Below are 23,919 nucleotides of genomic sequence, written 5' to 3'. Positions count from 1 at the left end.
TGAGTAAGCATATTGCCTTTTACAAACTGTACAATGGCAATACCAGACACTCAGTGTTAAGGGGCAACAGCATTTACTAGCACTTCAGATTAAGTATGCATATGTACTCAGAGCAACATTTTAAAGGTGATTAATCTGTTGCTTTCAAAAAGGTATGAATAAATCAAATATGTAAGTGACTGGAGAATATTCAAAGTCATCAAGGCATGAAGAGTAAACTAAAGAAGTTAATAACAATCTAGACTGATATAACAGTTTGGCACTCAGAAGAACGATTGCAGGGGTGCACAGCTGTGAGCTTACATTTGGGAGATCGTGCGTTTGAACCTCACTGTTGACAGCCCTGAAGATGGTTTTCTGTTTTATCATTTTCACACCAGGCAAATGCTTGGGCTGTACCTTTATTAAGGAGACATCTGCTTTCTTCCCGCTCCTAGCCCTTTCCTATCCCATTGTCGCCATAAGACCTTTCTGTGTTGGTGCTATGTAAAGCCAATTGTAAAAATAAAAAAATATATAAAACACTGCCCTTGTGATTACTGGCAGGTGTTTTAACTTTTTATGATGAGCTGTAAAGCTGGAAAAATGTGTTCAGTATACTTCTGTAAGGAGTATCAATATCAGTGTGGATGTGTATCATTCATGGAAATAGAAGAAAAAAGAGTTTCCTTCTCTGAACTTATCTGACAGGGAAGATGGGATCCACTGCAAAAGACCTAGTCCTAAGGAAAGAATGAGAGATGATGCTGAACAAGTTTAACATTCGCACTGGCAAATTTGAAGGCCATTCCTTACGTGAAACAGATGGTAAGAGTGTAGTACAATTTTGTTATGCTCCATGGTGAGGAAATAATCAATGTTACTCAGCAAGAAGCTCAGAGTTTGAGTGTCTTTTGGGCTGATTTTTCTCTATATTTACTTTCATGTTATTAAATTCCTCAGGTGAGTTCTGATCATAGCTCAGGAATTTTTTTAGTAAACAACAGTTAATTGCATCACAAATTTTTACACCAAAAAAGGTGCTTTATGTTCATGGAATTATTTGTGTAACTTCAGTACATTCTTTAGCTCATCACTGATGTTCAACAGTACAAGGAAATAGCAGGAAGTCGAATATCTGTCAACAAGATTACTGTATTTCTTTGTGTAACTGTGTCATGTGAGGTCAGGGTCTCCAGGTGCTCTGATGAGATTAAATATATATCTGTGCTAAAAGCTATAGTCTGAAGGTGATTAATCTGTCACTTTCAAAAAGGAATTAATTTATAAATGACTGGAGAATATTTAAAGTCATCAAGAGTGAACTGAAGAAGTTAATAACACTGTGCCTAATGAGCTTACTGTGTGCAATGATTTTATTTTTGTTGTTGTTGATAATTGAATGTGATTATTATTTATTTTTATTTATTTATTACAGGGTTATTACAAATGATTGAAGCGATTTCATAAATTCACTGTAGCTCCATGAACTGACATGTGGTTATGAAACTCAACAGTCATGTAGAAAATCTCTAAAAGTTTGGTCTGCTGAAGTCGCACTTCAGATTTCTGCCACAAGAGCGCAGCAGCAGTGAGCAGTGTGCAGAGAGACAAGATGGCAACAGGAGCCAAAAAAGCGTTTGTTGTGCTTGAAATGCACTCACATCAGTCTCTCATAACAGTGCAAGATATTTCAGGACGAAGTACCACAAGGATCCACCAACTGCTAACTCCATTCGGCGATGGTATGTGCAGTTTAAAGCTTCAGGATGCCTCTGTAAGGAGAAATCAATGGGTCGGCCTGCAGTGACTGAAGAAACAGTTCATCGCGTGCAGGCAAGTTTCACGCATAGCCCACAGATTTATAAGTCTGACGTACTTAACACGCACCGTACGAGTAAGACACGATCATTTCTTTGAATAAATATTTCAACGGGGGTAGTAATACCCACTTGACCGTCTTTTGGAATCAATCGATTACCGTACTGACATAACAAAGCATTGACATCAGCTAGCTTTGACACCTCAACATTTTATCATTAACGTCTCCTACAAGAAGTCCCATCCTCTTTCCTACGACTTTCTGATATATATATTAACACATTTGATACATTCACACTTCTGTTTTAAATATATTTGACATTGGTCTTACAATCTTGAACTCATGTTATGGGAGTGGAACAAATATTCCCCTTGGATGAATGTGCTTTCACACTCAAGGCCGTCATAGTCCTAATGGTGTATAAGAAGAAGATCCATTTTGGTTTTAAACGCTCACATATTCGAGATTAACCACGTTTTAGTCTTCAAAACTGTTAATTTTCAGTATTCTTAACAAACTTTCTGTGCATTGTTCAACATTTTATTCTGTAGTTTAAAAGATTACAAAGGTCCCATATTCAATAACTTTAAGATTGATATAGGCTGATGATGTCCATAAAAAGGGTGAAACATGTAGGCCTACCTTAAGACTTTTAAGTATTATGTATAAATTTTAACCACATAAAATATGGGATTGTATTGTATTGAATAGGTGGTTTTATAAATATTATTATTATATTTGTGATATAGCCCACAGAAGTCGACGGAGAGAGCAAGCAGAGAGCTGAACATACCAGAACCGACCATTTGGAAAATCTTACGAAAACAACTAAGGCAAAAGCCTTACTGCTTAAAATTGCTACAAGCCCTGACCCCCGATCACAAAGTCAAACGCCTTGAATTTTTGGCATGGTTGCAGCAGTGTATGGACGAGGATGAGTTTAGTATGAAACTTGTCTTCAGTGATGAAGCAACATTTTTTGTTAATAGTACAGTGAGCAGACATAATGTGCGAGAATCCTATCGCTATCGAGCAGCACATTCAAAGTTCACCAAATGTTAATGTGTTTTGTGCAGTCTCACGGGTTAAAGTGTACGGCCCCTTTTTCTTCTGCAAAAAATCCGTTACAGGACACGTGTATCTGGACATGCAGGAAAATTGGCTCATGCTGCAACTGCAGGACAGCGCGGATTTAATCTTCCAACAGGATGATGCTCTTGCCCACTTCTATGGTGATGTTTGTCAATTCTTGAACAGGAGACTGCCAAACTGATGGATCGGTCGTGGTGGAGCTGATGATCAGCAATTCATGTCATGGCCTCCATGCTCTCCTGACCCAACCTCATGCGATTTCTTTGTGTGGGGTTACGTGAAAGACTCAGTGTTTACACCTCTCCCAACAAACCTGCCAGAACTGCAAGCTTGCATCAACTGTGCTTTCGAATCCATTGATAGGGACATGCTGCGCTAAGTGTGGGATGAACTTGTTTATAGGCTTGATGTCTGCAGAATCACTAAAGAGGCACATATCAAACATTTGTAAATGTAAAAGAAAACTTTTAAAGTTTTTCTATGTGTGTGCAAAGCCTTGTGACAATATGTCAAATAATAAAGTTATTGTAGAACTTTGGAATCGCTCGAATCATTTGTAATAACCCTGTATTTAATTAGTGTATGGCTTTTAGTGCTGGGAGTGCCCAATGACATGTTCGGCTTACCTGGTACAGGTCTTTTTGCTGTACAACCTGTACATCTGGGAATGAGGTAGGGAGAGGGTGAAAACCATTGTCGGCACATAGCCTTTTCCTGGCGAATAACACCATCGTGTCTGCTCAAGGTTTAATGTCTCCATCTGACTGACAAATCATCAATAGCGTCATATGTCCTCACTCCATATGAACACAGCAGAGAGTTTTGGAATTGAATCCAGGCATGTGGCACACGATCTTGAGTTTGTTTCATTGAATTTTTTCCCGTTAATGCTAAAAGATATAAGCCTCTACATTTCCTATTACTACTTGTTTCTTTAGAGACTGCCTTGCTTTCAAGTATGTTTTTAATTTGGTGGTACTCTCTCCAACAAAGGAATGAAGCTGCAATAAAAGGGTGACTTTCTGACAGGCAGTGCAAGCTGGGAACAGGAGCTTTGCCCATATTGCAGTACCACCGTAGTGTGTCGCCAGTCATTCACATGTTAAATGAAGTGAATGTCTGGTACTGGCATTGTACAGCATTTGCCTTTTTTGAAAGCCAATAAGATTGGTGTTTTTAAAACTAAAGAGTAAAAATGAAATTAGGATTAAGCAATCGCAGAGAGAGAAGATAAATCACCTTTCTTTACAGGAAATGAGCAAGTTATTATTTATGGTTTTTGAACACACAAGTTTTGCATAATGTCTGGTGTTACCTCACCATGTACACTTTCATATTCCAATCACTTCAGTTTATAAGACAAAAATCCACTAGGGATTTTACTCAGTTTTCACATGTAGTCATATGGTAGTGAACACTGAGTTAAGCAATTTATTCACCACTTGACCATGGAGGTTACAAAAGCAAAGGAATGGAAGGAATGGGAAGGGAAGACTCAGTATTTATTTAATCATCTATATAATGGTTTAATACAACATAGTTTGGCATAATAGCAGGCTTCATAGCTTGAGCCCTGCCATTAAAAATAAAGACAAATAATAATCCCTCCTAATAAAATAAAATAAAAAACCCTGGCATTACTGGCCCCAAAGGTCTTTTGGCCTACCAAGCAATCACTGGCCTGCAGATTTTGAGGTGATGCGTGGTAGTTTTTGCCATTATTCTTGTTTTTTATACCCCCTAATATCTATACTAATTTATTTACGTAGTTTACGCCCACATTGGAGCACTTAAATCAAACCCAAATACATTTATGTTAACAAAGTATTAACTGAAGATTTAGCTTGAATCATCTTCTTCCTTTCCCAAAACCTCTTCATTCTGGCTGACCTGGCTGCCCTTTCTTCATCAGATATGACATATTGTTTGTATTGTACAGTTTTTAATGACAATCTTATTTGTTTGTTCTTGAGAATCCTTTTTTCTTCTCTATTTTCAATTTGCTTCATTGTAATATTCAGCTCTTCTAAATCATTCTGAACTTCTTTAAACCAATTATTTTTGTTTTACTTTTCCAAAAGTAATTAAATAGTTGTTTTATTATCCTATTATCATTTAATCTAGAAAGATGACAGAAAAAGGCAATTCTTCTTTTTCTCATTGTATCTATAATAGATTCACTTTCCCTATAAACCACTGCATTAGGCAATAATCTCCATTGTCCATCCACCTGATGTTTTTTATTCATGATTGTTCTGAGTATCCTTCTGTCAACCTTTTGCAGTGTATCAGTTGTTGCTTTGGTGTTCAATTTAAATAGTGTTTCACAAGTATAAGTCGCTTCAGGTTTAATGACGGAACAGTAATGTTGAAGTTTAGCATTTATTGAAAGAGATTTTTTCTTGTACGTTGGCCATGTAATTCGTTGTGCTTTTTTTAACTTAAATGTTCTGCTTTCTATTGATGATTTTTCATTGGTGTTCCAAGTTATAATTTCACCAAGATATTTAAACTTATTCACAATTTTAATTTGTTTGGTATTGGCTAAGGTAATGGTTGGTGCTGTAACAGGGAAGGTTGGCATTATTTCTGTTTTTTCATATGAAATTTGCAATCCAACTTTTCTTGCTATGCTATCAAGTTCTTCTATTTGCAATTTAGCTTCTTCCATATCATTAGCAAGTAGTGCAAGATCATCAGCGAATGCTAAACAATTCAGTCTTATTTTTCTGCCAATCTTGATGTTAGGTTGACACATCTTATTCCATTCCCGCATTATTTTTTCCAACACACAATTAAACAATAATGGTGAGAGTCCATCTCCCTGCCGAAGTCCAGTATTAATGTCAAATGGCTTTGAGAGTTCATTTCTAAATCTGACTTTAGATTTAGTGTTCTTAAGGGTAATTCCAATAAGGCGAATAAGTTTTGGATGTAAACCAAATTCTTTTAGGATATTCAATAATGACTCATGATGGATACTATCATACGCCTTTTTAAAATCAATAAAAGTGATAACTTACTTTATGTTTCTAACCCTATGATGCTTCATAATCCACTTTAAACCGATAATTTGATCTGGACAACTTCTCCCTGGACAAAAGCCTCCTTGGTATTCTCCAAGTTCACAGTCAAGTTGTTCTTGAATTCTCATGTATAATAACTTTGAAAAAGTTTTGTAAGTGATATCCAGCAATGATATCCCCCGATAATTGTTGGGATCTGATCTATCACCTTTTTTATGTAAAGGGTGTATTATCGCCATATTCCACTCTTCGGGCATTTTTTCAGTATTCCAAATGTCTATGTGCTATTTATGTAAATTCTGAATGGTTTGTGTATTAGCATTCTTCCATATTTCTGCAGTTAGTTGATTCTCCCCTGAAGCTTTGTAATTTTTAAGTGAATCGATGGCTTTCAACACTTCATTGTAATCTGGTGGTATAACCTTTTCTATTGGTGTTTTATTTTTTGAATGAAGGTCATACTCTAGGTATTGTGTTGGTTCTTCATTATTAAGTAATTCTTGAAAGTACTGAGCTAAAATTTCTGCATTCTCTTGGTTACTATGTGCCAGTTTTCCATTTGTATTTCTTATAAGTGTTGGTGGAGTATAGTTTGATTGGTATTGTCGAAACGTTTTATAAAAATCCCTCGTCTTATGTTGTATGAATGCTTCATCTATGGCATTTAATGATTCTTTGTGATAATTTCTCTTAACCCTTCTGATTTCTTTGGCTGTTTGTTTTCTAGCATTATTTAGTTCTTCACGGGACTTTTCTGTTCTCTTGTGTTGATCATTCAACCATGCTTTGTGCCTGTTTTGAATCGCTGTGTCACACTCCACATTCCACCAAGCGTGTTTCTTTCGTTTTTTAACAGGAGCAATTTCTTCAGCTATGGTTTTTAATTTTTCAATTACCGTCCCCAAATTGCCGCTTAGAGGAGTTTTAGACCTTTCAAAATACAGTTTATTATTAATTAAATAACTAGTGTCATACTTCTTCCTCCTATTGGATATTTTGTTCTTCTTTTTTGGCGTTAATTTTATTTTAATCTTGGAAATATAGTGATCTGAATCTATGTCTACCCCACGGAGTACTTTCACATTATAAATTTCTTTGTGATAATTCTTGTCCATGGCCACATGGTCAATCTGGAACTCCCCCAATTTAATATCTATACTAATATTAGAAAGTTTGTGTGTATATGGAGGGTGATCCTGGAAACCACTCAACCTATTTCACTAATTCTTTAACCATTAGAAAGCTTATTCTTCCATATGACTATAGATTATTTATAATTATGATAACTTATCAGAAAAGCAGGCAATTTTAAAAAAAGTAAAAGAAATCAGATAAATTGTGTATCCAAAACCTGTGAAAGTGAGTTAAGTTGCCTGAACATGTAGACCTATTAAAGAATGGAGCCCGCTAATTGTAAGAAGAATTTCATTTTCTTCAAAAACGTTTCTGCACGTTTTCTTGCTAACCAGGCAGTTTTCCATGAAAAAATGAATTTCTGTGTTTGGACGCATGTGTTGTCTGATAAAATCCAAAACAGCCAGTGAACTTTTAGTTACACAAAAGAGCAAGCCTTCATGATATAAAATGAATTTTCCTATAAAATTTTCATATTATTATAATCTTTTTTTTTTTTTTTTTTTTTTTGTGACTAATAGTGTTTAGGAAATTGCACTTTCAAGTGTTTACAAGCATTTCGAAACTTGTGGCCAAGGGTACTCATATATCTGATGTGAAACCTGAAAAATTGTAGGTAACCAATATTGTAAAAACCTCCAAGATCTTCAGAAAATGAATGGTACACTAAGCAATAAAATTTAATAATGCTTGTCTGGTCATCAGAGCACGACCAGGGAAACTACAGTGCGAAAACCAATGCTAGCACCAAAATGAGGCATACTAGGCAAGATGAGGCGCAAGGTGGTTTGCCGTTGCTTTCATTACTGGGCCATAAACTGCTATTGCAGCACGATCAGCCCTGTAAGAAATACCATTCTGAATACCCAAAAGCACAAGTCGTGCTCTGAATGTCATCACTCGGCACCATCCACACTTCTGCAGCTTCCATACAGTCACACTTTGGTGGAAGCTACATTTTGCTCTGGCCTGTGCCAAGAGACAGATGTGATTTCCATGCTTACAATCCAACTGCAACGTGACCTCGAAAATGTTGAGATGGACAGCAGGCAATGGTATGTTGATAAACGGGGCTAAAAGTCAGGTTGTGAGTTTCACAAATAGGAAAAGTCCTCTCAGTTTTAATTACTGCATTGATGGGGTGAAAGTTCCTTTTGGGGATCATTGTAAGTATCTTGGTGTTAATATAAGGAAAGATCTTCACTGGGGTAATCACATAAATGGGATTGTAAATAAAGGGTACCGATCTCTGCACATGGTTATGAGGGTGTTTAGGGGTTGTAGTAAGGATGTAAAGGAGAGTGCATATAAGTCTCTGGTAAGACCCCAACTAGAGTATGGTTCCAGTGTATGGGACCCTCACCAGGATTACCTGATTCAAGAACTGGAAAAAATCCAAAGAAAAGCTGCTCGATTTGTTCTGGGTGATTTCCGACAAAAGAGTAGCGTTACAAAAATTTTGCAATGTTTGGGTTGGGAAGAATTGAGAGAAAGAAGAAGAGCTGCTCGACTAAGTGGAATGTTCCGAGCTGTCAGCGGAGAGATGGCGTGGAATGACATTAGTAGACGAATAGGTTTGAATGGCGTTTATAAAAGTAGGAAAGATCACAATATGAAGATAAAGTTGGAATTCAAGAGGACAAACTGGGGCAAATATTCATTTATAGGAAGGGGAGTTAGGGATTGGAATAACTTACCAAGGGAGATGTTCAATAAACTTCCAATTTCTTTGAAATCATTTCGGAAAAGGCTAGGAAAGCAACAGATAGGGAATCTGCCACCTGGGCGACTGCCCTAAATGCAGATCAGTATTGATTGATTGAACTGGGCACCCAATTACTTCACTTCCTTGAACGTTTCCACAGGATTTTCCTTGTGCTTTCTCTGACTCACTCTCCTCATCCAGTTACACTTTTGTTGAGCCAAATTAATTCACAGTGGCTTGCAAACTGAATGCTGAAAGCCATACCATTTTAGACCTATAATGAAGATGTATGTTTAATGATAATGATTTATACTTGTATACATCTTCATTGAAGACTGTTATGCCATTCAGCTTTCAGTCTGCAAACCTCCACAATCCTCTATTTGTAACTACCTCTGTGGCTTCATTTAGTTTCATACCTCTTATCTTTAAATCATTAGAGTCTGAGTATATAGTCGTCTTAGTCTTCCTCTTCTTCTCTCACCCACCATGACTGAGTCCATTATTCCCGTAAGTAACCTATCCTCCTCCATTCACCTTACATAACCCCACCGCCAGAACCAGTTTATGTTTACTGCCTCATACATTGGTTTCATTTCTAACTTAGCCTTTATGTTCTCATTCTGATTACCCTCCTCCCATTGCTCCCACCTGTTTGTACCAGCAATCATTCTTGCTACTTTCATATCTGTTACTTCTACTTATGAATAAGATAACCTGAGCCCACCCAGCTTTCACTCCTGTACAGTAAAGAAAAGAGAAAAATATACAACTGATAGCCGCCCCTATTATGGAATCTAACCAATCGGCCTCTTAATCTGTACACACAGAACAATAATTATGATGATGAATTATAGGTTTTATTTTTAAATTTTCTAGCAAGCAAGCATCTGGTATGGTTATCTATTGGATTTCCTGTCATCTACTCAATTGAAATTTTAAGCATTTTTACATTCATGTCATGGAATACACATGATGTCTGATAACTGACTAGAATTTTAGTACCAAGTCTGCTATAGCCTGGATGTTGGATTCAGATGTTTTAATCTTCCTCAAGAAATCTAGAGTTTCCTTAGGTATAGGTCCTCTGGTGCCCATCATCAGACCAACCACCTCCCATATATGTATTCTGTATCTGTTTTTAAATTCCTCACAGCATGGTTCATAGATGGCCTTTTTCTCATCACAGATGTTTTTTGGCTGGTGTTCATTGCCCTCAAATCTCATAGTTGGGTCAATCACTGTAGCTGCTCCTTTTCAGAGCATTTTTTAATTACCCAGCATGTACTGAAAATCAATTGTGTCAGCCCTTCCCTGGTCTGAAACCACACTGGTTTTCATCCAACTTACTCTCCACTGGTGATCACACCATTCGCTTTCAAAATGCCAATGAACACCTTGCCTGGTATATTGATTAATGAAAAACCTTAATAGTTTTTGCAATCCTTGTTCCCTCGTTTATAGATACTGTAGATGCAGTTACTTCTTTTGTCCAATCAGAAAGAATGAGTACTTTCATTCTACCTTTACCCCGTTCGTGCCTATCACCAAACTACCACAGACCAATAGTATTTGCAGTGGCTCACTGTCACAAATGTCAATGAACCCTAACAAAGTTCAAAATATTCTCAATAGCCTCCCAACGAACCACTCCACCAAACCCAACAATATTAGCCCTATATTCCTCAAAAATACTCTTTGTGCACCGTTATCTATAATTTTAAACTTGTACATGGTTTCTGGTATAGTTGGAAATAAACTGATATCACACCCACAACAAACATGATATTTCATCATACCACCCAATATTTATCCTCTGTCCTTGAAAGAATAATCCACCGCCGACTCTTCTTTTTCACACAGCCGTACCTCTCTGAAGAACACAGATTCACAACCGGAAAATCATGTCTTGCTAACCTCACAATTCTCAATCACCACAGGTGTTATGATTAACTGTAAACTTGCCTTTCCTTCTCATATTGAGTCAATAAAATGATGATGTTTGGTGATGTTTACTGTTTAAAGGGGTCTAACAGCTATGTCACAGGCCCCTAATGGTGCAAGGTGTAAAAAAATGAAACAATAATTAAAACTTCAAAATGTATCCACTTACGAGAAACAAAAATGAGTGATGATGAAAAATGACCATGAATCCAAAACAATCACCAGATCCAATTCACAATGCCTTATTTTCTGAGATGATGCTTGTTGTTGAAAGTGGTCCAAAATCCAGGTCACTGGCCCCTCATAATGACACTGCCAGTAATCACTGGTAAAGCAGAACCATGGTGTTCCTCCTATAGCGGTACTAATCACAGGTAATGTAGGCTCACTGTGTTCCTCGCATGATGGTACTAATCGCAGGTAATGTAGACCCATGGTACATCACACATAATGGCACCCACTCACAGATCCCTGGTGTTCCTCACATAAGGGTACTACTTACAAGCAACGCACCCCTTGGTGTTCCTCACATAGTGGTACTAATCATGGGGGCTGGCTAGACGCGTGGTGTTCCTCACATAGTGGTACTAATCATACGCAATGTAGACCCACGGTATATCACACATTATGGTTTCACCCACAGGCAACACAGACCCATGGTGTTCTTCACATAGTGGTACTACTCACAGGCAACACAGACCCATGGTGTTCCTCACATAGTGGTACTAACCACGGTAATGCGCAATCCCATGGTGGTGTTCTTCACATAGTGGTACTAATCACAGGCAATGAAGACACATAGTGTTCTTCATATAGTGGTACTACCCGTAGGTAACGCAGACCCATTCTGAACACAGTAGAACAAACACATTCCAGTGCAGTGCTCACCACGTTCTCTCGCTAGTCACTACTCTGTGCAGCCGAGCGCCCGCTCCCCCGCCTCAGTGGGATGCACACAATGGTACTGATGACAGGCAACGCCTGGACCCGTGGTGTTCTTCACATAATGGTACTACTCCTAGGTAACGTAAACCCATCGTCTTCTGCACATAGTGGTACTAATCGCAATTAACCTCGACCCTTCCCCACGTAATGGTACTAATCACAAGTAGTCTCATAGTTCTAATTCCATCATCTCTTGGTCACCCCTTATGACAGGCAGGGGATACCATGGGTGTATTCTTCGTCTGCGTCTCTCCCACTCACAGGGGGTCGAGTTAGTAAAATCCCGAACTGTGCGTAGCCTAGGCATTCTCAACAGGTTCAATGAAATTGATATTAACGCCTTAAAATTATACTTCGTTTCTTATATTCTTCCCCTTATCATCGAATTTTGTTCCCCTATTTGATCCTCATCTGCTGTTGCAAACATATCTCAACTAAATAGTATTTTTATTTTTTTCACTTTCATTGTTAAGACCTACAATCCTATTTTTAAGAATACAACTAAATCTAACATCCCGAACTACCTGGGTATACTTGACCTGAGAAGCAGTTTACAGTTCTCCGTTCTTTGTTACCTATATAACATGACTATATCAAATGCAATACTCTTCTAACGTACTTCCTGTACATGTTCCTCACCACCCAACATGCAACCGACATATTTATCATGTGTCCCCTCTGTGCCTAACCTTAAAACAACGCTCTATCTTCCATCGTCTCCCGACTCTTGGTAACTCATTACCTGATACTGACATAATCACACCCTTTGCGTCCTTCACATACAAAATTAAAATATTTCTTTGAAGTCCTGTCGAGGTTTTAAACAAGGTTAAAAGTCAGGTTGTGAGTTTCACAAATAGGAAAAGTCCTCTCGGTTTTATTACTGCGTTGATGGGGTGAAAGTACCTTTTGAGGATCATTGTAAGTAGTAGGTGTTAATATAAGGAAAGATCCTCATTGGGGTAATCACATAAATGGGATTGTAAATAAAGGGTACAGATCACTGCACATGATTATGAGGGTATTTAGGGATTATATTAAGGATGTTTCGAGCTGTCAATGGAGAGATGGCGTGGAATGACATTAGTGGATGAATAAGTAAGTTTGAGATGTGTCTTAAGTAGGAAAGATCACAATATGAAGATAAAGTTGAAATTCAAGAGGACAAATTGGGGCAAATATTCATATGTAGGAAGAGGAGTTAGGGAATGGAATAACTTACCAAGGGAGATGTTCAATAAATTTCCAATTTCTTTGCATTCATTTAAGAAAAGGCTAGGAAAACAACAGATAGGGAATCTGCCACCAGGGTGACTGCCCTAAATGTAGATCAGTAATGATTGATTGATTGATGTTTCCATTTTCTTCCGCCCTTCCAACCCATGACCTTTCTTCTTGCTAACACTTTAACTGACCCTTGCCAGTTACCATTTCCAATTTTGTTACATTGTTAATGTTAACTTACTGTCAAAACTTAATATTGTTGTTTTTCCATTTGTTATTGTATTATACTTATTTAAACTTGTTATATTACTTAGTGTAAAATGGTCCTCCATCACCTGTATCTAATAATTACATTTTAAAAATAAATACTAACATTCCATGCTAATCTTATCAGCGAAGCCATTTCTTCACTGCCTTCCTACTATATTTCACAATTTCAGGTCTAATTCCATCTATTCTAGCTGCTTTTATGGCAATGGAGATTATTTACAGTTCTTTATAATTCCTCAAGCATAATTTTACTAACATCATTGTCCTCCTCTCCATGAGCTTGGCTGTTCACGACGCCAACAGGAAGATTTCCTTCTATGAGGTGATTTCCAAATTATTCCTTCCACCTGTCCAATGATTCGCTGGGATCCATTAAGAGTTCACCTGATTTACCCAAAACAGTATTCATTTCAATTTTCTCTCTCTTTATTACTGTCCAGAAAGGTTTCCATGTCGCTCCACCAAGCCTGTCCAGGTTATTACCGAATTAATCCCATGACTACTTCTTGGATTCAAAATTATTTGTTTTGCTTGTTGGGAGCTATTTGTGATAAATCTTTATTTTACATTCACAAGCTGCCCTCACCATCGTTCCACTGAGATATTTGCTTTTTCCCCCATCTTTACATGCAGCTGGCCTAAGCATTCCCATGCTGTTTATACTACAGTATTCCTGTGCTTTATGTGGCCCATTCTCTTTCTACATCCTAATGAGGGAGGAGTTGTAGAATTTGAGGGCGATAATTAGGATTCTCTCACAAGACAGGAAGGAAGGTAGGCCTCCCTCAAACAATGTACAGGATACAGTAGATGTAAAAGAGTGATGGGAAGGAAAGGGGTTTATTGCAGAAGACAGGTGGTCTAATGTTTTAAAAAGGAGATTGCAGGCAAAGGGCTCTATTCAGGATCAGAATTCAGGACAAGTGTCTGAGAAATCGGTACGAGTCACTGCAGATAGAACAACAGAGGGAAGATGTGGAACAGGGAACTGTTGCTGAGAAGTGTGGAAGTGGGAGGAAGGGAAAAGGTAAGAAAGAGAAATGTGGAGTAGAGGATAGGAAAAGACAGGTGGAACAGAGTCATGGGAAGGAGAAAAGGGAGGAGGAAGTAGTTTCTGCAGCTATCAGGAAAGATGGGGCTGACAAGGAGGGGAAGGGATCAAATGAGGTCAGTAGGGTTGATGTGCTCTGGTCATGGGGGATTCCATTGTTAGACATGTGGGGAAAGTGTGTGAAGGAAAGGGAACCAGAGTAGAGTATTATCCAGGAACTAGGTTGAGGCTGATCATGAGGGAAAAGAGAAGGTGGTAGTGTTTCACCTTGGTACCAACCACGCAAGACAGTGTAGTGAATTGAGATTTTCCAACTTATCGGGTACTCCTAGGAAACAGATTAGTAAACGGGCCCTGGGATTCTCCACTATTCGACCCCCCACCAAAAAAAAGACGAAGAGTGTTCACGGATCACGGCTGTTTGCGCCTTGATCATTCCAGCTCTGGAACCTGGACTGTTAGATCGGCAGCATAGTACTGTTCATTAAAACTGAGAAAATGTGTGGTTTTGCATTTGATTGAGTACGGTATTTCATATGAAAGCATTGCTTTTAATCGCGCCATTCCTAGTGACGTCATTGTAATGAGCTATGTTCACTTCAGTTGGGAAAACTGACAATCTTTCTAAGGATGTAAAGAGGCAGGTGGAGAGCGAGTGTCTGCTATTATAATGAAAACTCCCCAACCTGATAGTGACTGATGCTAGGTAAGCGGGCCTACCATTATAATGAAAAGTCCCTAACACAGTCTTCATATGAGAAAAGACGTTTGGTGCTTCCCCATCGTGTTTCTAGGGTAACGTTAAGAGCTATGAAATTTAATACAATATTGCTCACAACGTGTACAATACCTAACCTAAGAATTCTGTATACAATGTAGAAATCCATAGCGAAGCACGGGTACATCACCTAGTAAATGATATGAGTAAAAAAAGTGGAATCAGAGATATGGATTTTTGCGGATAATGTTTGCCGGCTCCGTGGTGTAGGGGTAGTGTGCCTTCCTCCTACCCGGAGGCCCCGGGTTCAATTCCCGGCCAGGTCAGGGATTTTTACCTGTATATGAGGACTGGTTCGAGGTCCACTCAGCCTATGTGATTCGAATTGAGGAGCTATCTGATGGTGATATAGCAACTCCGATCTAGAAAGCAAGAATAACTGCCGAGAGGACTTGTCATGCTGACCACATGACACCTTGTAATCTGCAGGCCTTCAGGCTGAGCAGCAGTTGCTTGGTAGATAAAGGCCCTTCAGGGCTGTAGTGCCATCTGTATAGATTAATAAATAAGTTACAAGATTGTTGACAGTCACAGCCAGGTCAATCCCACCATTCAAGTATTATCTAATGGGCAGAGCTGTTTCATATTTCATTTGTTTTGCGGTGTTGCAACGTCCACTTTTCTGATCTCCGATTACATTTGAACTACACATGTGTAAACCGAGTTCAGACGCGACAAAGTCGTAATCTCAGTTCATTTTCGGAACCAAGTTCTAAATCGATCTCCGGTCAGATGTGTTTATGCAACCAGGCTTAAGTTAAACAACAGCTTGCTTTTACCTATTCAGTAACAAGTCTCAGAAGCTAGGCTTTTGCATACCATCAACACGATTTCATAATCATTCTCCTTGCTCCCTCATTAATCATCACTCTTGGGCGGTCTGAGGCCGAGTTTTAAAAATAATTTTGTTGAGTAAACACTAATTGTGTCAACAGAGATCTTTATCCTGTCAACATTGTACAACATGGAGTGCCGAATGGACTTTTTATCCTCCGTCAAAACTCTAACTACCTCTGCTGGATTTGAGCCTGCAATTTTGGGATTCGGAGGCTGACACTCTACCACTGATTCACAGGAGCAACATGTCTTTGATGGTATGCAAAAACCAAGCTGGGGAAAAGAAAATATCTGTGGTGGACAATATACTTAAGTTCCTTAAGCCATTTTCTTTCTCATTAGTGCAGCAAAGTAGTGATGGGATATTAAATTCATTTTACTGAATCGATTCATTTGATTCTGTTCACGTTACTGAATTGATAGTGATCCGATTCATGGCACATTAGAGTCACCGTTCCTATTACATCTGTGTAGTGTCTACTGATAAGACAGCAGCAACAACATTCAGAGCTTGCTGCCATTTGGTCTTCATTCTATGAGCTGCTTTTCTACGCATCATCTATCTTTCAGATTCAGGTTTCTCCTGGCAGACACTACTTCGCATCAAATTTTGATGTTACAAAGCCTTTCCCCCCACACTGACAACTCCATTAAATAAGTATATAGAATTAGATGAAAAAATATCTGTACGTACAGTCATCAGTGATCTGCATTTAGAGCTGTTGGCCAGGTGGGAGATTCCCTATCACTTGTTTGCCTAGTCTTTTCTTAAATGATTTCAAAGAACATGAAAATTTAATTTGTATTCACGTAAGTACACAATACAAAACAAGTTAAAAATGAAATGCAGGAAAAAAAAAAAATAGGCACTTGTGCAGTACTATATATGCTTGTTATATTACAGTACAAAACTTACGTAGTTAATAATAAAAATAAGAAGAACTGACATAACTCAAATTTTATACATTAACTAATGGTCTTCCCTCAGTTCTCTAAAAGACAACTCTATTATATATACAGAATTAGATGTAACAATACCTGTGTTCACAATAAGTAGCCTACATATTAAATATAAATCAAATAAGTTGCTTTACCTCGCACTGACACAGACGGGCCTTATGGCGACGATGGGCTTGGAGTGGAAAGGATGTGGCCATGGTCTTAATTAAGGTACAACACCAGCATTTGCCTGGTGTGAAAATAGGAAACCACGGAAAACCATCTTAACGGATGTCGACGATAGGACGATAAAATTAGGCCATGGTTCTGTATGTCTCGCTGCAGCGGAAGTTCGGCTCCCCACCAATGTCCACTATGCCAGTATGAACCGTATGTGTGTGTGTGTGTTGTGTCTCACTGAGCCATGATTGCTTACAATTCTTTCAATTTGCCAGGGCTCTGTATGTCTCGCCCGCAGTGGAAGTTTGGCTCCCCGCCAATGTCCTGTGTACCGGTAATGAACCATGTGTGTGTTGTGTCTCACTGATTCGTGAGTGAGCCACTCAGCACTGTCTGCTGCGAGTCAACTGAATCATGTGCCATGAGCTCACCATTCCTGTGAATCGATTAACTCTGACACTTGAATGAATTGATGCACTGCTTTGAATCATACAGTTGGTAGCCAACACTACAGCAAAAGCCCAAGTAATATTACTTCAAAATATTATTTCAATGTTTCTTTTTAAAATTAACTTTAATACTAATGAAATACTGAATGGAATGTTGAAATAACGAATGGAATGTTGCAACTTAGAGGAACATATGTAATGTATGTATGTTCAGTTCTCAGCCCTAAGGCTGGTTGGATCCTCAACAGCTCTGCCACCAGCTGTCATAGATGGCCTAAGCATCACTGAAGAGGCATACTAGGGAAATGAGGAGTGAGGTAGTTTCCTGTTGCTTTCCTCACCGAGCCAGAAGTTGCTATTACATATCAATCTGCCAAACCCACTGAAATGCATGCATCAACCGACCCTATGAGCAACATTTCCACACCATTCATAGCAGGGATTGGCTGCTTAAGGAATGGCATTACTAGCATCGCTCATACCTCAGTCACTTTCACATTGTCAAAGCCAAGGATAAGATTGAGACAGGTCAATGAAAATAACAAAACTGCTCTGACTAGCCTATACTGGAAGAAGTAGTGCACTGTAAACACTAGGTTCCCAAAGGCAGTAGAGGAACATAAAGTTTTTTCTTTTTACAACTTACCAGTTTTTAAAATATTTATTTTGATTCAATGTTTATTTTATTTCTGCCAATTCTTGTACATTGTTTCTTTCATAGCAAAAAGTGTGTTCTTATGCCACAAATTATCTTTGTGGAAGAATATATGTATTTCAACAACTTCTTCCCTCCCCTCTCTAGCACATTAACATTATTCTTTTACTCTAAGATGACAGACTACAACAAAATATCTGAAATCACAAATAATCTCAGTAGGCTATTTCTGTGGAAGAGATCTTGCTGCATTATAAAATTAGGCCTAAATGAATAATGCTATTAAGATATCCATACAGAAGTTACTAAATAATGAGATGTTTATAATCCATTAACGGAGCACATTTTATGTATAGTAGCACAGAACCAAGACTGAACTACTAGTCATGATTTTTCTCTCTTAACCTGTGTGTCAGCAAACGTGAGATTCTTTTATACTTGAACAACGATGAGATGTTTCAAATCGATTCACGTTACCACTTTGTTGTCAAATGGCACACTAACACCATGTAAATTTGAGCTGCTGTAAACATGCGTACTACACTTTTTTGAGATGCTAATTTTACTATTTAACTTTTGTTCTTCACTAGGCTGCAAGATGTCTGCAAGAGGGGCGAAACATGTACCTATAACTTCGCTTTAAGAATAAAAACTTTTGTAAGTATTGTAAAGGTGGAACTTAATGTTAATATCTTTAAACTGTTCTTCACTGACTTGTAGCAATAAAATAAGAGAAACTGCAGAGTTTTGTTTGTGAGTTTAACAAGAAATCTCCATTATTTTTATAAACACATGATCTGAAGGACATTGAACATAAAACCACTGATTTTATCTCCATATTAGAGACAAATGGGGTTGATTTTCAGCATAAGTTAGTGGCTTTCCACCCAAACAACCAAGGTCAGAATTTTGAGAGTACAAGGTGAAATGAAAAATGATGGCCCTAAATCCCTATCCAAGAGCCAAAATGAGCAAGGAATCTAGAGAAGTAACTGAGATAAGCTAAAGGTCTTTCACTTTCTTTTTCAGATTAAACACGACAACTTTCTTTCAGTTACTTTCCTGTGGATTTTCTGAACTAGAGAAATCCTTCTGCAAACCTGTCACATAAGACTTTCCAGAAAATATTTTAATCCCAGTCATGGACAGTGGCCATTTTGAGGGTGGTTTCTAAACTAATTCCAGAAAAGCACTGAGATGATATCTAATTTAAAAGACAACTTTTAGCTATAAGAACAAGGCTATCGTACAGTTACTGCATCCATGCAAAGTACATGGGACCGATGGCATGGCATGGGTGTCTTTAGCCCCTAAAGGAAATAAACAGCCTCTGTTATTTGAGTTAATTTAAATAAATAAATTCCACCTTTGCAAGGAAAAGACTAATTTACATGGATATTAATGAGCTATCCTAGTACAGGGACTTTTTTTAATCTATTCAGGGGATTGCCACTCGCCCGGTCGTCTGCGCTGCGAGCCTGTCTCCCACCAAGCACTTTTCCGTAATGTGGCCAGCGCTTGTTTTCATACAAGATTTCCTGTACTGTATGATGGTATTATGTATACACACACACTCATATAATGAAAATGGCATTGGAACAACACGCTGAGCACTAAACACGTGAACACTTGACTAAACTGAACCTTACACTGATAAAGCTAGCTCTCAGCAGACTGCAAAGGAGGGGAACTTGTGGCCCCGGGAAGCGCATTACGGTAAAGTGTGCTTGGCGGGAGACAAGCTTGCAGTATGGGTGACTGACAATCCCCTGAATAGATATTAAAAAAAAGGTCCCTGTATATGGTTAAGTAATGCTTTGAGAAATGTTGTGTCATTTCATCACATGAATTTTTAAAATAACAGAATTAACTTATGTAGGTTTGTATTTTTACAGTGCTACTATGGGAGGTAGGATCAGTTCAGTGGCTTATCTTCTGGCTTCTTACCCAGAAGGCTGCAGTTTGAATCACAGTCAATCCTGGGTTGAGAATTTCATCCCAGAAATCATGTGGTGTAAGGAAGGGCATCCCGGCTGAAAGTGAAATGAGCCTGGGTGGCTCTGGCGACCCTGGAAATACCTGGGATAACCTGAAGAAAATTTATTTTTACAGTACTGGTACTGTAATTGGTTGCATATTTCACTGACATTCAATGAATTGTGCAAATTTTCACCCACCTGTCCAAAGTTACTGGCTTTACTCCGTAGGCTGTCTTATGGAGAATTAAGAACAAAAAATTTTCTCATCATGAGCAACAAAAATCTAACATCAGTCGATACATTAGATATATAATTATAGGCACATTCAGATAATAGAACACAGAGCAAGTGGCTACATGGTTGTGGGTGGCGTAGCTATCAGCTTGCATTACAGAAATAGTGGGTTCAAATCCCACTGTCGGCAGCTCTGAAGATGGTTTTCCGTGGTTTCCCTGCTTTCACACCAGTCAAATGCTGGGACTGTATCTTTAGGGCCACGGCCACGAATGCTTCCTTCAAATTCCTAGCCTTTTCCTATGCAATTGTTGCCATAAGACCTATCTGTATCGGTGCGACATAAACAAACTTTACAAGATATTAGAATCATTCTGTATTGACGATTTTCACTTTAGAAAGGAATAATTAAATGTATCCTCCTAATTCAATATAAAACATAATTTTCCATAAAATATATAAACTTGTAAAAAGAATAAAAATAATAAAAATTATAGAACATCATGGAGGAGGTCACATAGTTTTTGTATCAGTCAAATGGGGCACAGGTAGTCTGGTGGTAAAAGTCAGGATTTATGCACTTTTCTATGCGCCTCTACTGTTTTTACAAATCATCAATAATATGGTATATATCCTAACATACTCATCATTTGATGAAGCTTTGAAGCACGTCCTGCAAAGCTAGGAGAATCATTTGCATGGAGCTCCATTTAAAATACAGAAGACTGCACAGTAGTTCTGAAATGTTCCAAACAGAGATAGAGAATTTCAAAAATTAAGGCTTCTAACATGAGTTGAACTGTGACAGAATGATCGCTGTCTAAGTTACAATATATTTACATAACCTTTTATCTGATACCCCAGTGGTCTTATCTGTAATTAGTGAATTCATTTCATGCCAATAAACCTTAATGCATTTGATATTAAATAGGCTATTTGTGAAATAGGCTAACATTCACTTTCATTGTAACTTAAGTTTGAGTTTATAAAGGAGTTAAGACTTAATATATTGAGTAGAAAAGGCACCTTAGAGAGAAAATATTTTGTCAAACAACACTATTTTTCATAATCAAATTATGACTAAGTTACACTGATGTCAGAAATTAAATAGGCCTGTTTAGAACAAGATTGTATCTTATTAACTTATAAAAACATAATTTCTCACTTAGTGAGGAATACAGTCAATTAAATAGTCTATATGCTAACTACTAATCTCATTTCATGTAGCCTAGGCCTAAATGATCTGCAAGAATTAAGTCAAAGATAGTTCATTTACATTATTTTATCCACTTTGAAACTGACTCTTAACATCTTCAGCATAAATGTTATCTCAACATAAAAGCACGATTACCTGTCTGTTAAATAAATGCAAACTATTAATCTCATTTTAGCCTATGTAAAGGACCTGCAAGAATATGCAGGAATTCATATAGGTCATTTGGACGATTTTATCCATTTTGAAACAAGACTCCCCACATCTTTAGCAGAATTAAGTACAAATGCATGCTTGTAACCATACGGGCAAGTTATTGCTTCAACATCTGGATGATCTTTCTTCAAGTCTTCATAATATTTCACTGGAACCCAGCCATCAGTTGTCCCATAATAGAAAAAAAACTTATGGTCCAGTTCTTTCACATGATCCATTTCATCAAGGGCAAGAAAAAATACATTTCTTAATGCGGTTGGATTTATAAGTTTAATTGCAGCTCTTGTAACATTACCCTTTGTTCCATGGATAAAGAAATAAGAATTTAACAATATTTTCTTCACTGACGAAGGAAATAACGTGAAAATCCACGATAATAGCAATATGACAGGGATAATATATTTTATAATTCCCGTGAAGAATTTCCCATTGGGTGATACTGCCATTCGCTCCACAGTTGGAAATAACATGTAACACTTCTTCACTTGAGAATTGATTGAAGGATCCTTCAGAAGTTCCAGAATAATTTTACACCCAATGGAATGTCCAACAAGGTGTAAGTTTACATGCCGAGGAACATATTTTTTTATGAATTCTACTTTATGATTAATTTGACCTCTTAAGTCATACAAGTACTGATTGCATTGCAGCTTGGGAACGGTCACAGTTCTTGACACTTCATGACCAGCGTGAGATACGATCCATACGGGAATATTAAGGTCAGAATTTACAGTTTCAAGAAATTCGTAATAAAACCCAGTGACACCTGGATTACCTGAAATGCACAAAACTAAATCACTGTAATTTTGTAGGTTATCTTCAATCCAGCCACCCCATGTGGCTACATATGTCGGTACACCATTAATTGTCACCAAACCTTTTTGCATCATTTTACGGGCTTAAATAAAAGATATACAAAACTAAGGCAGAGTTCCTCTTTAACGCTACGATGTCGTGACACGCTGCCACCCTGTCATTACTAATGAAAAAGTATTCTACACTCTACTGCTACTCTCTCATACACTTGAACTTCGAATCGAACATTGACATTCAGTTTGACCAACTATGCATAGATAATTGAAACACATGAGACATGTAATACCCGTTCAGTTTGTGGATTAACATGAAAATATTAATTTCTTGCAGTCCAGTTATGTATAATAGGTTGTCTAATGCCTGTGAATTAATTATGCAACCACTACGATTCCTAGCGATCGCTGTAACGACGACTCATTCCTGGCTCTTTCCAGCGATACTGTTGGTACGACTCACGGTGGTAAAGATTGCCTGTCATCGCTTTGCCGGAGGGCACACCTGAACAGAAAAAAAGAAGAGGATATCTATATACTTGAAATCGTTGCCTACGTTATAATACAAGGCCTGGAAATAGAGCCCGTAAAACGCTATGGAAGTGGTTACACTGAAGTTCAATGCCGGGCCACTAGGATCGCTATCTTGCCCCCTGTCTACCAGGCTCGCGCCTTTAAACGTATTCATTAACTGAGTTGGTTGTGAATATATTATGTATTTGTCTGATGTTAAGCATTCGCAGTTCCAGTCATGGTTTATTCACGAGAAATTAAAGGTAGTGGAATTTCGCTCCACAAGTTTCCAGTGAATGTTCAATGTTCGAAACATTATACAGAGGAAGTATTACGCATGAGATACGACTTCAAGCTGATCGAATTAGGCCCCTGTTCCTAAGTTTTGATCCGAGTTACGTCATAAGAATCGGGCGATCCCAAAATTTGTCACTGGACTTTTTTAAAACTATGCTACCGTGACCGACAATCATTTGAGAGGCATCTTCAAACTCAGAAATCTTAAATTAGGAAACCAACGAGGAAAATAATTTGCCAAACAAATTTCACGAAAATGAATGTAGCAAGAGCTAAAAATATTGTATTTTCCCCTGAAACAATCTCTGTTTTGTAAAGTATGGAGGTGGTTTTGTCCCGAGTGCATAAAATACAGTTTAAAATAAGCCATTTGTTTTATGGAGCATTTTATTAAATTGTTGAATGCGCATAACGTCTGCAAATTCTCACATGGGACATATTCAGGAACGAGAACAATCGAGCATCCTTTAAACGGGCGAGTTGGTCGTACGGTTAGGGGCGCGCGGCTGTGAGCTTGCATCCCGGAGATAGTGGGTTCGAATCCCACTGTCGGCAGCCCTGAAGATGGTTTTCCGTGGTTTCCCATTTTGACACCAGGTAAATGCTGGGGCTGTACCTTAATTAAGGC

The 23,919-nt window shown here is 38.1% G+C and overlaps 1 protein-coding gene across 1 annotated transcript; it reads right to left on the bottom strand.

Annotated features, from left to right (window-relative positions):
• Window positions 1–12,306: 12,306 nt before the first annotated feature.
• Window positions 12,307–22,832, bottom strand: sturkopf (lipid droplet associated hydrolase sturkopf). The gene has a single exon (XM_067142871.2). It carries the CDS (start codon window positions 22,560–22,562, stop codon window positions 21,678–21,680), a length of 885 nt encoding a protein of 294 aa, XP_066998972.2. The 5' UTR covers window positions 22,563–22,832; the 3' UTR covers window positions 12,307–21,677.
• Window positions 22,833–23,919: the final 1,087 nt, after the last annotated feature.

This window comes from Anabrus simplex, chromosome 3 (assembly GCF_040414725.1).
Source record: "Anabrus simplex isolate iqAnaSimp1 chromosome 3, ASM4041472v1, whole genome shotgun sequence".
Taxonomy (NCBI): Eukaryota; Metazoa; Arthropoda; class Insecta; order Orthoptera; family Tettigoniidae; genus Anabrus; species Anabrus simplex.
Note: the sequence above shows the minus strand (reverse complement) of the source record. Positions and strands in the feature narration are given on the sequence as shown.